This window comes from Vulpes vulpes, chromosome 15 (assembly GCF_048418805.1).
Source record: "Vulpes vulpes isolate BD-2025 chromosome 15, VulVul3, whole genome shotgun sequence".
Lineage (NCBI taxonomy): Eukaryota > Metazoa > Chordata > Mammalia > Carnivora > Canidae > Vulpes > Vulpes vulpes.
Window position 1 is genome coordinate 76,903,311 of NC_132794.1, and position 16,841 is coordinate 76,920,151.

Below are 16,841 nucleotides of genomic sequence, written 5' to 3' on the forward strand. Positions count from 1 at the left end.
CCCCCGGGACCCTGCACCGCGCTCACCCCCAGGACCCTGCACCGCGCTCACCCCTGGACCCTGCACCGCGCTCACCCCTGGACTCTGCACCGCGCTCACCCCAGGTGCACCAGCCCCTCACTCACCCCCGGGACCCTGCACCATGCTCACCCCCGGGACCCTGCACCGCGCTCACCCCCAGGACCCTGCACCGTGCTCACCCCCAGGACCCTGCACCGCGCTCACCCCTGGACCCTGCACCGCGCTCACCCCTGGACTCTGCACCGCGCTCACCCCAGGTGCACCAGCCCCGCACTCACCCCCGGGACCCTGCACCGCGCTCACCCCCAGGACCCTGCACCGCACTCACCCCTGGACCCTGCACCGCGCTCACCCCTGGACTCTGCACCGCGCTCACCCCAGGTGCACCAGCCCCGCACTCACCCCCGGGACCCTGCACCGCGCTCACCCCCGGACCCTGCACCGCGCTCACCCCTGGGGAGCCTGCACCGCGCTCACCCCACGTGCACCGGCCCCCCGCGCTCACCCCCAGACCCTGCACCGCGCCCACCCCCAGGGTGCACCAGCCCCGCACCCACCCTGGGACCCCGCGGCAAGAGCTCCGAGCCCCAGCCCCGACCCGGCCCCCCCCCCCCCCCCCGTGCCCACCGCACAAGGAGCAGCCTTGCAGCGGGTTATTAATTTTTTTTATTAAGATCAAAATATCCATCCCACCGTGAACTGGCTGTTCTCACAATAAATAACAATAACTTACGTTTTGTTCGGCAAAGGCTCACACGCTGTCCTCCGTCGACTGATAACTTAGAATGTTTCCAAGGAGAGTCCCGTTCCCGCTTTGCTCCGGCAGCCCCGCACTCGGGACCCGGCTCTGTCCCCTCGGCCCCCGGAGCCGCAGGAGCGGGCGCGGTGGCCCCACCCGGACGGGGCGGCTGCGGCGGGGCCAGGGCGGGCGCACAGCTGACCCTAGTAAATCCCAAATTTTGGTTTTGAAAAAATAGCCGTTCTTAGAGCAGGGCCCTCCGGCCTGGTGAGAGCAGGCTGCACCCTGCAGCTTCGGGCCTCCGCTGCGGCGTCTCTCTTTAAACAACAATAATGATAATTACGAAGGCGAGAGTTTTCGGAGCAAAAATGGCCTGAGCGTGGGTGCGTCTCATGCGGGGAGCATGCGAGGTCCGCGGGCTGGCGACGATGGGCCCCTCACGTCTCCACGGGACTCGGCACCATGCTGTTGGGGGTGTCAGGCAGCTGCGAGGACAGGGAGGTCACGTCGCTGCCCGAGGAATTGCCCAGCGAGCCAGACTCGGAGAAGGAGACCTGGGGAGGAGCCCCAGGAGGAGGCGGTGAGGCGGCCCGGGCTGCAGCCCCAGGCCACTAGCCAGGGACACGGCCGGAGCAAGCCCTGCGGGGAAGGGGGCCACGTCCCCGAGCTCGTGCAGGGGTGGGAGGCCGGCTCGGCTGCGTCGGCCCCCCCCGGGGCCTCCCCTCTGGTGCCCTGACCCAGGACACCCGGTTTAGAGCTGCCAGGCGGTCCCCAGCGCCCCCTCCCCGGGGAGCCCCTAAAATCCCACCCCTCCCGGACGTGAGATCCAAGGGCCCGGGCGGGACCTCACCAGCTGCTGGAAGGCGGGTTGGTCCAGGTCGCTCTGCAGGGCGAACTCGCTGAGGGCTTTCCACGGGGGCTGGTAGGTCTGCACCTCCACGGCGCTGCCCTGCACGGCGCTCTCGTGGCGGATGGGGCTGCCCGCCACCAGGGGCGTCCCCGTCAATCCCTGGAGGCTCTGAGGGATGAGCGCAGGGGAGGCCAGGGATGCTCAGGTGGGTCCAGCGCCTCCCAGCACCCTGGCACTGACCCGGGCGATGCTGGGAGGTTTGGGGCCTGGCTCTCAGGCCACGGCAACCCAGCGGGTCCTCCGCCCCGGGAGCCCAGAGCCCGGAGCCTGGCCTCCCTGCTGGAAGCCAGGCAGGGGCCGAGAGGGGAAGCACCTCCAGGCCCGTGCTCCCACTTGTTGCGACCGTGTCCCAACCAAACCAAGCCAAGAGAACGCACCCGGCCGGGCGAGTGGAAGATGCAGACCCAGGCGGCTCGGGCTCAGGCCGGCGGCGGGGACAAGGGGCCCCCAGCCTGGGCGAAACGAAGCAGCCTGAACCCCCAAAGCAAGCCTGGCGCCGAGTGTGCAAACACGCCGTTGGGAGTACCCAGGGGCCCCGTCTCCCCAGAGCCCTCAGAAAAGGGCCCGCGGATGCGCCCCAGGCCTCGAGTCCCCCGCTTCAGCCGCGCAGCCCCTCACCGTCTTGTCGTTGTGCTGCTGCTGCTGCAGCTGCTTCATGAGGATGGACTTCTTCTTGTCCTTGCACCGCTTGTTCTGGAACCAGACGCGGATGACCCGCGGGCTCAGGCCTGTCATCTCCACCAGCTGCTCCTTCATGAGCGCGTCGGGCCGCGGGTTGGCGGCGTAGCAGGTCCGCAGGGTGTGCAGCTGCTTCTCGTTGAGCACCGTCCGCACGCGGGTCGTCTTCTCCGCCGGCTTGTGCACGTGCGGGCGCAGAGAGGGCTGCCGGGCGGCCGTGGGCTCTGCGGGCACCGGGCGGAGGTGGGCGTGGGCTGGGCGCCCAGGCCCGGCTCCTTGTCCTCCCTCCGGCTCCGGCTCCGCCGGCAGCCGCTCCCCGACCCCAGGGAGCTCGGCGTCTCCCGCCCGGTCCCCCGCGGCCGCCCGGGCTCTGGGAGCCCTGCACCTGGCTGCCGGCGCCTCCTGCATGGACCGACCCCAGGGAGGGCCGCTCAGGGCCCATGGGGCGAGGGAGAGGGAGCAGGGGCTCCGGGCCCGACACTGAAGGGCCGGCGGTGGCGGGGGCCTCGGGGACTGGGGGCCTGTCTCCCGCTTGCTGGGGCCTGCGGCAGCCCTGCCTCCTGCTCCGGAGGCTGCGGACCGGCGGGGGCGCTGGGGGCTCCGGCCCCAACGGCCTCCTCCAAGGGCCCAGGCTCCCGGCCCTGCGGCCGACATCCCCGCTCGGCTCAGGGTTCTCTCCACCCGGGATGCAGCCTGCGCCACCACCAAACAAAAGGGAGCGAAGACCGGGTGCCCCCAGCACGGGCCCAGCCGGCCTGGCTGCCCCCTCCAAACAGCCCCCAACCCCACCGGGTCTGGACCTGTGCCCGGCAGCCCCTCGGGGTCGGGACAAATTCACACAAAGAGCCCGTCCTTCCGGCTCAGTCTCCTTCCCCAGGGGAGGCCAGCAGAGGAGCGACCACGCAGCACCCAAGGGCGCCGCTGGGCCTGCTGGAGCTGCCCAGCCGGGGCCACCAGCCCTGACCCCCTGGTGGCCACACTCCCACTCCCACCATCTCTGAGCGCCCCGAGCGGCCCCTGAGCCGAGTTCCGAGACCTCGAGGCCTCCGGCCGCCGCAGCGGCTCCCGCACAAGCACGAGTGGTTCCCGCAGTGGGGCCTGAGCGGGCGGCGGAGCCCCTCCGTGTCGGGGCGGCGGGGCCGCGGGGCAGGAATCCCCCAGGGCCGCGGGCAGCAGCCCAGAGCCCGCTGGCCCCCGCTGGCCCCGTCCGCCTCGGGGAGCGCCTCTCAGCGCCACGCTCCGCCCGACCCGGCCCGGCCCCGCGCTCCCGGCTTACCTGGCAGGTGCAGGCCGCGGGCGCCGGGGAGCGGGCCGGGGCTGTGCGGGCTGCCGGCCGCCGCGCGCTCCAGCAGGAGGCCGTGGTCCGCGCGGCACAGCAGCTCGTGCTCCCGCAGCGAGAACTCGTCGCCGGGCAGCAGCTGGCGGCTGCACACGGAGCAGCGGAAGCACTCGACGTGGTACACGCGGTCCCGCGCGCGCATCACCAGGTCGCTGCTGCTGAAGCCCACCTGGCACTTGGCGCACTTGATGCCGAACAGCCTGCGGGCCCGGGCGGCGGCGTCAGCGGGCCTGGGGCGCGGGCTGGGTCCCGGGGCGCGGAGCCCCCGCCCGCCCGCCCGCCCGCCCGCGGCCGGCCGGGCCCCACCTGGCGTAGTCCCGCTTGCAGTAGGTCTTCCCGTCCCTCACGAAGCACGTGCAGGTCTCGTCCAGGTACTGGCTGCACTCGGCGCACTTGAGGCAGGCGGCGTGCCACTCCAGGTCCGGCGACACCCGCAGGAGGAACGGGTCGTGGATCCGGCTCCCGCAGCCCACGCACAGGGCGGTCCCGGGCTTCCCTGCGGGCACGCGCGGGCGGGGTCAGGCCGGGTCGCCCGCGGCCGCCGCGCCCCCACCCTCGTCCCGCTACCACGAAGCCACGCGCGGCCGGACGGTCGGAGAGGAAAACGCGGCGCCTTCGGACTCGCGGAGCTGCCTCCGCGCGGCCCCGCTCTCCCCGCGGCCGGGGCCGCCCCCGCCCCCTCCGTCCGCCCGCCCGTCCGACCTCCTGCCCGTCCGCCCGCTCGTCCGCCCGACCTCCCGTCCGCCCGCCCGTCCGCCCGTCCGACCTCCTGCCCGTCCGTCCGTCCCCCCGCCCGCCCGTCCGCCCGTCCGACCTCCTGCCCGTCCGCCCGTCCGCCCGCCCGTCCGCCCATCCGACCTCCTGCCCGTCCGCCCGTCCGCCCGCCCGTCCGCCCGTCCGACCTCCTGCCCGTCCGCCCGCCCGTCCGCCCGTCCGACCTCCTGCCCGTCCGCCCGTCCGCCCGCCCGTCCGCCCCGGCGCGGCCCCGCAGCCCCCGGCGAGCACGGCGCGCGGTCACCCGCGGAGGCACCGCGCAGCTCGGGGCCCCGCCCGCCGGCCGAGCCCGACACCTGCAGGCCCGCGCCCCCGCGCCCCCGCGCCCCACTGCCGCGCCCCGCACGCGGACTCACTCTTGGGAGGGTCCCCCATCGCGCCCAGGCGCGGGGGGCGGAGAACCACATCCACCGAGCGGGGCGCGGGCGCGGAGGGCGCGGCCGGCCAGGACCGGGGTCGCGCGCCCAGCCGGCTCTCGGGGAACTAACTCGGCGGCCCCGCGGACTTGGAGGGGCGACTCCGCACCGGCCCGCACGCAGCATGACGTCAGCACGCACTCGCCAGGGGCCGGAGCTGGGGGCGGGACCTGCGGCGTCACGGAGCTCCCCGGGACCGCGGGGGCGGGGCGGGGGCGGGGCGGGGCGGGGCGGAGGGGGCGGGGCTGGAGCCGGGGCGGGGCGGGGCGGGGCGGGGCCCGGCGGCCGCGGGGGACAAACCCGATTGGCCCGTAGTGAACAATGGAGCGCAGCCCGCCCCGACGAGCGCGGACCCCGTCGGGCCCCGGGTCGGGCTCGCCCCGCGGGACAGGCGGCCCCGGGCTCGGGGAGCGGGACACCGGGCAGTGGGCGCGGGCCCCGCCTGCAGACGCCCCGGGCCTTCGCCGCTGGAGACCGAGCTGCAGCTCCGAGGCGGCCGCCGGGGAGGCCCACCCCGCCCACCCCGCCCACCCCGTCCACCCCGTCCCGTGCCGCCTGCGCCGCCGCGCGCCTCCGTCCCCGGGCCCGGCCGCGGAGGGGCCTGGGGGGGCCGGAGCCCGGGTCGCGGCCGAGCGGTCGGGGCTGTGGGCGGGCAGCGCGGACCCCGGCGGGCCACGGCGGACCCCAGCCCAGGCCGCGCCCCGGGGCCGCAGGGGGAGGGGAGTGGAGGGGAGGGGGCGGGACCCCAGCCCGGGCCCTGCCCTCGGGGTCGCGGGGTGGGGAACAAGCTGCCGCGGACCCCACGCCCAGGGGCTCGGCGCCGTCTACGCAGGGCGCTAGGGTCGTCCGCGCGTCCTACTCCCAAATCACCGATTTTTCGTCAATTCTTCCGTTTCGTGTCACAAACCCACGGCAACGGAAACAATCAGCCGCAAACCTGGCGCGCGGGGTGAGGCGGCCGCCCGGGACATCGCCGCGGGCTCCGTGTGCGAGGCCTGCCCGGGTCACAGGCGTCCCGCGTGCCAGCGCGTGACGGCGGCCTTCCCGGTGGAGGGGGCGCCCGGGCCCGGCAGCTCGGCCCTGCCGCTAAAGCTCCTGGGAGGCCGGGCCTTGACTTCTAGGCTGCTGTCCGGGAAATGGGCGCGGGGGGGGGGGGGGCCTGCAGGGACGGAGCGGGCCCCGGGCGCACCTGCCGCTCGCTGCCAGCGGGAGGCGGGGCCGGGCGGGGCGGGGCGGGGCGGGGGCAGAGCTGCTGGGATCGTGTCTGCAAATAACGGGGCTCAGGGGAGAGGGGAAGGCAACGTGCTTGTGTCCGCGCCAGGCCACCCCGGGACCTAAGGCATCTCATCTTGCTTTTCTGCGCCTCTGTTTCCTCATCTGTAAAATGAGGATAAAAGAGTGGGTATCTGTAGTGTTGTAAGAATCGCACTATTCTCTGGAAAAGGTTTAGAGAGAATTTTAAAAGAGTTTATTTATTCCTGAGAGACGCAGAGAGGCAGAGACACCGGCAGAGGGAGAAGCAGGCCCCCCCCATGCAGGCTGCCCGATGCAGGACTCGATCCCGGGACCCCGGGGTCACGCCCCGGGCTGAGGCAGCCCCAAGCCGCTGGCCCCCGGGCTGCCCTGGGAAAGGTTTGCAAGGACGCTGGCGGGCGGTGCGAGGGCAGCAGTCCGGGCTGTGACGGCCGCTCGCGGTGGGGGCCTCCGTGGGTGCTGTCTCCGGCGTGGGTGCCCGTGTGGGTGCGGGCCGAGGGGACATCGCCGTGTCTGTATCACCTGAAGGTCACCTGCGCATCGGCTAGTGTCGCTCCGGGTGCGGGCGTGTGCTGTGGGCCGCATGGCGGTGAGGTGTGGCCCGGTGTAGAGCTGGTGCCCAGGGGACGCCCGCACCCGGGTGCAGTCCTGTCCGCCCTGCACGCACCGTCAGCCTCCCCCAAGGCCCCCGGGCCTGGCCCAGCTCCCGGCCAGGGGCGAGGGAGTAGCCGGATCGACGGTGAGGGCCGCCTCGCAGGGCTTCTGGCTGCGGCAGAGTCTTAGCCCGGACTCCAGCCCTCTCCTGCCAAGAGGAGACATGCATCGTGGCCCAGGGGGGGAAACCATCTCGGTGGGCATCGCGGGGCCAGGGAAGCAGCACCGGCGCCTCCCAAGGGCGAACCCCCTCCCCGGTGGCCTGCTGGGCTCCGCTCCACGGCGCGTCAGGAGGTGGTGGCGTTGGACTCAGTCATCCCCAGGGACACCAAGGCTTCCTGGGCAACGTGACTGCTTCCGGTCATCGAGGCTGGTGGCCAGGCTCCGTGGCCGTGCTTCTGTCCCCCGCGGCCACCAGTCGCCCCTCTCCTCCCTGGTGCTGGAAGGTCCCCAGTGCGCACCCTGGAGTCACAGCCACAGCACCGGCACTGGTGGGACAGGAGCGGGACAGCACCCTCCCCACTCCTCACGGTCAGGAAAGGAGGAAATCCTGCCATTTGCAACAACGTGGCTGAACTGGGAAGATGTTACACTGAGTAAACTAAGAAAGAGAAAGCAATCTTATGAAATGTATTTTTTTCACATCAACCTCATAGTTACATTCATTATTAGAATTTTTCTATAACTACTCTGATAAAAATCTTAAAAAATAGTTTCTTGGGATGCCTGGGGCGCCCTCTCCCTGCCTCCTGGGCGCCCCAGTGCCCTTCTCGGGAGGGCAGGGGCCACACCTGGCACACAGGGCGCCTGGCGCCTTTTCGGGCTCGGGAGCCCCAGCTCCAGGCCGTCCTCCCGTAGGGCCCGGAGCTGGCGCCTGCGGGGGATGGTCAGAGGCGCGGAGGGGGCTCCTGAGCCCTGAGCTTCTCCCCACATCACACCACCTCGCTGACCGCTGACCGTCAGGAGCCTGGAGACAGGAGGGACGCAGCAACGCTGGCCCGGGCCTGCGGAGCCCTGGGGAAATGGGGAGAGGCCAGCCCAGGGCTGCAGAGCTGGGGTCCCCGAGCAGCCCAGGTTGCAGGTCACACTCCGCAGCCCCACACTGTCGTGGTTTTACTGGCTTGCTCAGCCCCCGCCTTCCCTTCTTGTCTCCATCTCTGGAGCCAGGAGGCTGCAGGGGCCCCGGGGCCTCGGCCTGCAGGCCCACGTGTGCCAGGGGAGTCCTGGGCGCCAGGGGAGGTGCCATCCGCCCCCGCCTGTCGTGTCAGCACTGGGGGGCCGGGCACACGCACCTGGGGGGCCGGGCACATGCACCTGCACATGCACACCTGCACGCACACCCGCACACACACACCTGCACGCACACCTGCACACGTGCATGGCCACACGGCCTCGCACATAGGCGCACACGCAGCCTTGCTCCTGCACTGCCTTCCCATCCCTGCCTGCTCAGGAGAGCCTCCCTGTGCACAGCGGGCGGTGGCCTTGTGCCCACGGGGTCACGTGTTGGGGGGACACTGGGTACAGCCTCCACCTCCGGCCGTCGCCTTGGTGGCCGCGGGCCTCCCCTCAGCTGCCTCTACATGTCCCTGCCCTTATCCCTGCAGCCGCCCCAGAGAGCAGGCCCAGTGTGGAAATGATCCAACTCACCCACCAGGGAACTGCAGCCTGGGAGAGGAGGTGACCGGTCCCAGGGGACCCGCTGGTGTTGCCCACGAGCAGCTTCCGCCTCCAGATCCGCGGGTGGGTGGGGGGACACCCCACGGGGCAGCCGGCGCGGGAGGCAGCGCTACAGGGGTCACCGCAGCCCGGAGCCTTGCCCAGCAGCAGGTGATCGTGCGACTGGAGCCGGGCCCCTGCCTCCGCCCAAGGCTGCTGGGGTGCCGGGCGGGCCCAGGGAGGGCGCCAGCATTCCTAGGCCCTCGCCTAAGCCTCCCGGAGCTCATGGGTGCGGGAGGCACCCACCTCCCTGGCTCCCACATCCAGACCTGCGCCCTCGCCCTGCTCGCCTGCTGCCTCCTCTCGAGTCCCTTTGAGCAAGCAGGCACCCAGGGGTGCTGAGGGCACCCTGCCTCCCTGCTGGGCCCCCTGCCTCCCCGCTGGGCCCCTTCCCATCCCCCCCCCCCGGGCCCTTTCTCTCTTCCCTGATGCCCACTGAGCCCCTGGGCAAGCTGGGCCCTGAGCTAAGCCGGTGCAGACCTTCTCACGCCAGGCACAGTGGCACACGTGCTGCCAGCCCTGCCTCCGAGGCGACGAGCTAGGCCGCGAGTCATCGCGCAGCGCTCAGCTCAGGAGTCGAGAGGTGGATAAGAGGTGTCAGGACGCCCAGCGCGAGGTGGGGCTGAGGCTCAGACCCACAGCCCGAGTCCGTGGGCCTCCTGGCGGATCTGGGTCCTGGGTCTGTCCAGATGCGAGCCGTCTGTTTGTTCATTGTCACGTTGTTCACAGTGGACACAAGTCCAAGTCACGGTATAAAGGGACCCACGGTCTGTATCGCTCTTTTCCTGGGGAGCTCGAGTTCATTACGGGACAATGAGAAAATGAGCCTTTTTAAAAACTATGTGCGAGGGGCGTCTGGCGGCTCAGTGGTTGAGGCTGCGCCCTCCGCTCGGGTGCGATCCGGGTCCTGGGGGGCCTCCGGGGCTCTGCGTCTCCCTCCCCCTCTGCCCCTCCGCCCCTCCGCGAGCACGTGCTTTCAATTAAATAAATAAAAAATTTTTTAAAAACCCACAGACACAAGAACCCCAGGTAGGAGGCCTTGTTTCTTTCCGAGTCCCGGCAGGTTGGCTGCGGGGCTGGCGGCCGGGCCCCGCTCAGGCAGGGGCCTCCTGCAGGTGGGGCAAGTCGCAGCTTTCCCGTGTCTCCAGAAGGTGGGAGCGGTGCCAGCTTGACGCAGCCTGGGCCCTGGGGTGCCGGCCTGCCGCCCTCTGGGCCTCCTGCCGGGCCGCTTCCAGCCCCACCTGCGATCCAGGTAGTAGGGAGGGAGGGCGGGAAGAGGGGGTAGACTCACCAGGCCGGCCGGGGGCTGCCGTGCAGAGAAACCAGCCTCCTGCCTGGCGGCCCCAGGCTGGGGCCCTGGATGGACAGGGTGCCCCTCCCCAAGACAGTAGGGGGACAGGAAAGTATCACTGGCAGGGGTCCCCTGTGACCGAACCCTGGCCCGGCTCCTCCTCTGTCCACTAGGCCTCAGCCTTGACCAGAACCCCAGCGGGGTCCCCTCCGGGTGCCCTGAGGAAACCCAAGGCCGAGGGGAGCCCGCTCGCCCCACCGCACCCGAGGCTCAGGCCCAGGCCATCAGCCCCAAGGGGCAGGGGCTCCTCCCCGGCCTGGGTGTCCCACTGGTGTCCTCGCACTGCGTCCCCCGAGCCCCATCCTCCCTGTGACCACCTGTCACCTCCCTGCATGTGGAAGCTGAGTCGGGCTCGCCCAGGACCTGCCCTGTCACTGCAGTGCCTCGCGGGTGGTGTCTGTCGCCGTCCCCTGCCTGGCACCCGGCTCCGGTCACCACGGGGAGGGGGCCTGTGACCCAGCCGTGACCTACAGGACGGGTGCCAGGCCCGCAAGGAGGGGCACGGCTGGGGGACAGGAGGTCATGGTCACGCAGGAGGTGACAGCCAGGCTGGGGCCAGGTGGTGAGCCAGCTGCGGGCAGGAGCTTCCAATGGCGAGGGACACAGCTGCGGGGGAAGGGGTCACACGTGGCAGAGTCCAGCAAAGCCCGAAGGTCGCAGGATGTGAATGGAGGCCTGCCTCTCCTCCTGGCACGGTGTCCGGCTCACTCCGTGGCTGACGGGGCTACGGGGAAGCTTCCGTAGTTACCCCAAGGAAGGGGGAAGAGCATCACTCACTTGGACCCCCCGGTTAGACGCACTGAAATCCTACATCTGGGTCAAGACCCAGACACCAGTGTCATCGGGACCAATCCACACCAAGCTTTGCACCTTCCTGGGCCAGAGCCGACCTCAGGGCCCCAAGTCCGGGAGTGCGGGCGTGGACTCGGGACTGCCCCGACTCCTGTGGTCCTCGTAGTTCCCTTTAGCAATATTTCTGGAATCAGATTAGAGGAACTGTCAGCTCTCTGGTTGACCTGAACATTAATGATGCCTTCTTTTCAAGTTGTGTCCCCAACAGAAAAACTAAAAATTGCAATAAGCTCCTCCATCCTGCACAGATGTGTGTGGGTTTGGGTTTTGCAGACTTGGGGGGCCAGTTACAGTCCCCTTACCCATCGTGGATGCTTGCCTTTTATGATATAAAGACAAATGGGTAAGGATTTAATGTACATCATCAGCTGTGAGGATGCTGCTTCATAAAGCTATTGTCACAGTCTTTGAAGAGTTTTTTGGGTTTTTTTTTTTTTTTAAGCAGGCTCCACGCCCAGTGTGGAGCCCAAGGTGGGGCTTAAAATTCCTGACCCTGAGATCAAGACCTGAGCTGAGATCAGGAGTCAGATGCTGAATCAACCTCGCCACCAGGCATCTCCCTCCTAGAAGGACACCTTTTGTTCTTCCCAATGCACATTCATATGATGCCAACTATGTACATTTTTTCTCATAACAAGGACCACACTCTCATGCCCTATTTTGTCTCTTCGTCACCTTAAAATAAAATAGGAATTATAAGCGATGCCGAATGTTTGGCTATAGTCTAAGCCCATCAAGCAACAATTTTTCAACAGAACATCACAGATGATCCTCTTTCACTGGAAAACATCTTCTGGAGGCTACAGTTACCAGCGAATTTCAAAAATAGAATAAATGAGATAATAGAATCTGGGCTGTCACCTCCTGTCCAATGAGATTATCTGATGTCTAATCATGGACAGATTGTGATTAATGTGGTTGCGGATGGGGCATTAATCCGATTCAGGAGGGAATCCAGTCAGATTTTCATCTGCTCCAAGTGTGTAATTGGTTTGGAGGCAGTAGAAAAGCAGCTTGTACCAGATTTTGCTGCATCACGGTGGTGAGGTCTATTTTGATCAGCTTGAGTTATGGACAATATAAATTATTTATAGCTACTTTAGACATGCCTTATACTCGTAAAGACCTTCAAAACACAATCACCCCCCTCTTGCTGTTGTGGGAATCTCGTCCAGCTGAATCCTGGTGCCCATAGCTTATAAAAAGCAAGGGGGAGTAGAGACTAAAGGCTGGCGGGTTCCCCATGAAGTGCTGACTGGACATTACAAGGAGCAGGAAGTTGAGCCAGGCAGTAGAATAGGCCAGAGGGTGCACACGGAATGGCCTCGGCCCAACAGCACTTTGCTCTGGTTGAGAAAAGGGACCCAGGCTCGGGAAAGCGCAGGCATCCACAGACAGCAATGCACAGTGAGGCTCTTGCAGGCTGAGCACGAAGGAGAATTTCCTTGAACTAGACAAGTTTCATGAAGGTGGTGGGGTTCAAGGCGGGTCTTTAAAGGAGAGAGAGCGGGGATCCCTGGGTGGCTCAGCGGTTTAGCGCCTGCCTTTGGCCCGGGGCGCGATCCTGGAGTCCCGGGATGGAGTCCCACGTCGGGCTCCCTGCATGGAGCCTGCTTCTCTCTCCTCCTGTGTCTCTGCCTCTCTCTCTCTCTCTCTCTCTCTCTCTCTCTCTGTCTATCATAAATAAATAAATCTTTAACAAATAAAATAAAAAAAATAAAGGAGAGAGAGCTTCCAACGTGGCCTGTGAGTGAGGAGGGGGAGTGCTGGGCAAAGACTGCGCTGCATGTGTGCACAGGGTGCAGGCAAGGATGGCGTGGGTGCAGCGGAGGGGGGAGGCCCTGCCGTCGGTTGAGCAGCTACGGGGTGCTACGGATGGCCCTCCAGACACCGCCTATCGAAAAGTGGCACAAGGGGGAAATGAGCTTGCTCAAACAACAGGCCCGGCGGTAGGGCAGACGTACAGCTAGAGGACCCCAGGGTCGACAGGCGTCATCAGCAGGGTCTTCTGCTTCCCTGCTCTTGTGTTACCAATTCAGCTGCTTTCAGAGGATGGTTCTTAGGGCCACACAATGGCTCCCAAAATACTTGGGATCACGTGCCTCCTGTCTGTGACCCTCGGGAGGAGCTGGCTTCCTGAGGCTCTCACTAACCAGCAAGGAAGCTTCTTTTCAGAATCCCCCAGAAAACCTGTTTTCTGTTTCATTGACCCACACTGGCTTTGATCTCCCCCATCCTGAACCAATCACTGATGAGGAATTAGGGATTCCCTTGCTGGCTTAGACGGACCAGCACAGGCGTATATACCTCCCTAGTGGGGTGCTGATAAACGTTTAAGAACCTGGCTCTTTAGGAAAGAATGTATATATATATATATATATATATATACATATTGTTTATTACAAATTTATTGATACAAGGAAGGATAGCAAATAATTTACAAATAATAACAAAATATGCAATTGTATTGTAATTGTATATCGTAATTTGAATTGTAAATTAGAATTGTAAATATGTAATTGTTTTGTAAATTCCACATAGCCAGTTGATTCTTGCCAAACTTTTGCTAACTTATGGTTGCATAATTAGGTAAATACATATCTTTTCTACCTAGCAAAAAACAATTATAAAAATATACTATAATTAGGGGCACCTGGGTGGCTCAGTGGGTTAAGCGTCTGCCTTCGGCTCAGGTCATGATCCCAGAGTCCTGGGATCGAGCCAGGCATGGGGGCTCCTGCTCAGCGGGGAGTCTGCTTCTCCCTCTGCCTCTGCTCCTCCTCCCTGCTTGTTTTCTCTCTCTTTCTCTCAAACAAATATATGAAATCTTTAAAAAAGTATGCTATAATGAATTTATTTAATGCTGTGGGGCAAGAACCCCGGGATTCGCGGCCTTCCCTGGCATCCCGGGACCAACCCAGCTCTGGAGAATTATATAATTAATTAATTAATTTTTTAATATTAAATATTAAAAAATATTTAAAACCCTATCAAGTCAACAAGAAATGTAAAAAGTCTATTATGAAGAAAAATTTTCTTGACTAGGACCATGTAAAACAAAAACCAAAAAAAAAAACCACATAGAGCACCAATATACATTCCAGTATAGAATAACATAGATGATGTCAATTTTCCTCCAGTTTATCTATAAATGTAATTTGGTATACCACAAATATAATTAAATTGCCAATGTTATTCGATGTAACAATTCTAAGGATAAAATGGAAGAAGATGGGATCCCTGGGTGGCGCAGCGGTTTGGCACCTGCCTTTGGCCCAGGGCGCGATCCTGGAGACCTGGGATGGAGTCCCACGTTGGGCTCCCGGTGCATGGAGCCTGCTTTTCCCTCTGTCTGTGTCTCTGCCTCTCTCTCTCTCTCTCTCTGTCTCTCTCTCTGTGACTATCATAAATAAATAAAAATTTAAAAAAATAAAAAATAAAAAATAAATAAAATGGAAGAAGAAATGTGTGAGAATTAGTGAGGACAGTTTATTTCTTTTAATTTTTATTTTTTAAAAGATTTTATTTATTTATTCATGAGAGACACAAAGGCAGAGAGAGATACAGCAGAGGGAGAAGCAGGCTCCCTGCAGGGGCCCCCGATGCGGGACTCGATCCCAGGACCTCGGGGTCACGCCCTGAGCCAAAGGCAGACACTCAACCGCTGAGCCCCCCAGGCATCCCATAAGGACAGTTTAGAAAGGAAGAGAAGTGAAGGGTGCTTTTCCCTATTAGATATTAAAAATGAATTATAAAGTCCTAATAATGAAAATAGTTTGATACCAAAGCAGAATCTAGAAGATTTAATATGACATAGAAAAGGCCAAAATCAGACTTTTAGTCTGATAGGAATTCAATGGAAAAGCAAACGAAAAAAAAAAAAAAAGAAAGAAAGAAAAGCAAACGATTATTCAATATATATTATTGATACATGAAAAAACTTAAAGGCAGACCTCTCAGTACTACGCCATTTGTCAAAACCTTCTTCAGTTGGATTAAAGATTTAAATGCAATGACAAAGCCACAAAGGTACTAGACAAAGACAGGGGTGCCTCTTCCTGTAGGCTTGCCTGGGGTCGGGCGCCAGGAGGGTCTGCTCCCGACAGGGAAGACCAGCGGCTTTGGCCGCTTAAAAGTGCACGGGCTGTGGCTCTCTCGGGCTTCCTGGGAGGGTGACGCCTCCCTGTCCCTGTATGACCTTCCCCACGCACCGCCGGGATGCCCGGGGAGGACAGCGGGCCCTAGAGGCCCAACTGCTGCCTTAAGATCACCCAACTTTTGGATGATCATCTCGAATGCTCCATCGTGGAGCGGACGACATGGAGCCCACGCAGGTGCAGCAGATCCACGCGGCCCTCGGCGGGAAGGCTGGGAGGCTGCGGGCCAAGAACCCCGGGGTGTGCGGCCTTCCCGGCATCCGGGGACCAACCCAGCTCTGCAGAAACTGCTGCCTCCCATCTGGGGGAGGGTGGGCTTTGTGTCACCAAGGAGGGCCCCGCTGAGGTGGGGGACTCGCTGCTGGCCGCCGAGGCGCTAGCTGCCCTCGTGCTGGGGCCAGCGCCCCTGCAAGTCACTGTGTCAGCCCAGGGCACTGGTCTGGGGCCCGGGAAGACCTCCTGCCTCCAAGCTTTGGGCGTCAGCATTAGGATCCCCGGGCACCACCACGAGGCGGGCAGCCGACCAAGGCCAGACGCTAAGTGGGGGCCCGCGAAGCCACACTGCTGGGCACCCGCCTTCTGCCCCGGGCTTCGGGCTGATCACCCGCAGGTGGTTGACAGCGGCAGCATCTCCCGCCCTGAAGTGCTTGGCACCGCAGAGGGAGCTGCATTTCCGCCCCGGAGGGCTTCTGCCATGCCCCATCCTCCCGCAGGCGTCCCCCGAGGGTTGCCGGGTCCTGGCTTGTCTTTGGGGAATGAAGCCACCTTCCCTTGCTGAAGAGGTCAAGGCCCGCTTGGCCGAGCCGTCCGCCCCTGTGGCGGCTGCCCCTGTGGTCGTGGACCCGGCCAGAGTCAAAACAAAGGGGGGTTGCGGGGCCCAGAGCGACCGGGTCACCAGCCAGATTTCTGAAACCAGGAAGCAAAGGCCCTTCCCCTCCCAGGGAAGCGAGCAGCGGCTCCTTATGATTCGGGACAGACGAATGGGTTGATGCCTCATAAAGGAAGCTTTGGTGCATTAATGACTCAAATAAGAAAGTGATGAAGCTGACAGAAAAGTGGGCTGGGGGGAGGAGCTCATGGCCCGTCACACGCGCTGAAGTTCTCTCTCCCCACAGACTCCGCAGCTCTCGAGCCGCCGCTGTCTCCCGCGTCCGCGTGCACAGCTCTGGGCCCAGCTTACCCGGTTCTCGGCTCAGCGCCCTGCGGGCCGGGTCCCACCGAGGCTCCACGGGGGAGACTGTGCCCCGAGCTCCCCGGCTGGTGGAGGATGCACCTGCCTGCCACGTCTTGCTTCCTCAGCCTGCAGCAGCCGAGGGAGGGAGAGAATGAGAGACAGAGATTTTGTTGAGTCTCCAACTTGACGGGGCCTTTTTCAAAAAGGCATCTAGTTAGTCAGTTGTTAGTTAGTTAGTTGAGAGAGAGACCGAGAGAGAGAGAGAGAGAGAGAGAGAGAGAGAGAGAACACAAGCAGGGGAAGAGGGAGAAGGAAGATGGGAGAAGCCGACTCCCCAGTGAGCAGGAAGCCGGATGCAGGGTTTCATCCCAAGACACTGAGCTCATGACCTGAGCTGAAGACAGACATTTAACTGAGCCACTCAGGCGCCCCTGGGGAGGGGAGGGCCTTTTAAAGCATTCATCTAAATAATTAAGGCCCACTCACTTTTCATGAGCCCCAAATCAGCTGGTCAATCACACGTGCACAATCCATTCACTTTTGCTATATTTGTCAGAAACAAATCATAGGCATTCAAGGGGAGGGGACCATGCGAGGTTTAGATCATTGGGGATTACCTTAGAGTGTATCCACATTAGTAATGAAAGAAAAGAAAATTAAATGAATGAAACACAAATGGATGGTCATTTTTGGCCTCTCACATTGGCAAAGATCTAAAAATTAAAACAAACCCCCAAATTCCCAGTGTTGGCAAAGTGTGAGGACACTGGCCCTATCACAGCCTGTCGGAGAGAGTGTCAAGG

At 63.3% G+C, this 16,841-nt stretch overlaps 1 protein-coding gene across 1 annotated transcript; it reads right to left on the reverse strand.

Moving 5' to 3' along the window:
- Nucleotides 1-679: 679 nt before the first annotated feature.
- Nucleotides 680-4,893, reverse strand: ISL2 (ISL LIM homeobox 2). The gene is made up of 6 exons (XM_072740948.1): nucleotides 4,818-4,893; nucleotides 3,994-4,183; nucleotides 3,625-3,887; nucleotides 2,289-2,572; nucleotides 1,611-1,778; nucleotides 680-1,314 (listed from the first exon to the last, which is right to left on the reverse strand). Exons 1-6 carry the CDS (start codon nucleotides 4,834-4,836, stop codon nucleotides 1,198-1,200), a joined length of 1,041 nt encoding a protein of 346 aa, XP_072597049.1. The 5' UTR covers nucleotides 4,837-4,893; the 3' UTR covers nucleotides 680-1,197.
- Between the last annotated feature and the right edge of the window lie 11,948 nt (nucleotides 4,894-16,841).

Excerpts from the sequence above, each read along its gene's own strand:
- ISL2 (XM_072740948.1), bottom strand. Across the intron at positions 1,779-2,288 it reads AGCAGCACAACGACAAGACG|AGCCTCCAGGGATTGACGGG; the intron begins GTGAGGGGCTGC and ends CTCATCCCTCAG. Across the intron at positions 1,315-1,610 it reads AACCCGCCTTCCAGCAGCTG|GTCTCCTTCTCCGAGTCTGG; the intron begins GTGAGGTCCCGC and ends GCTCCTCCCCAG.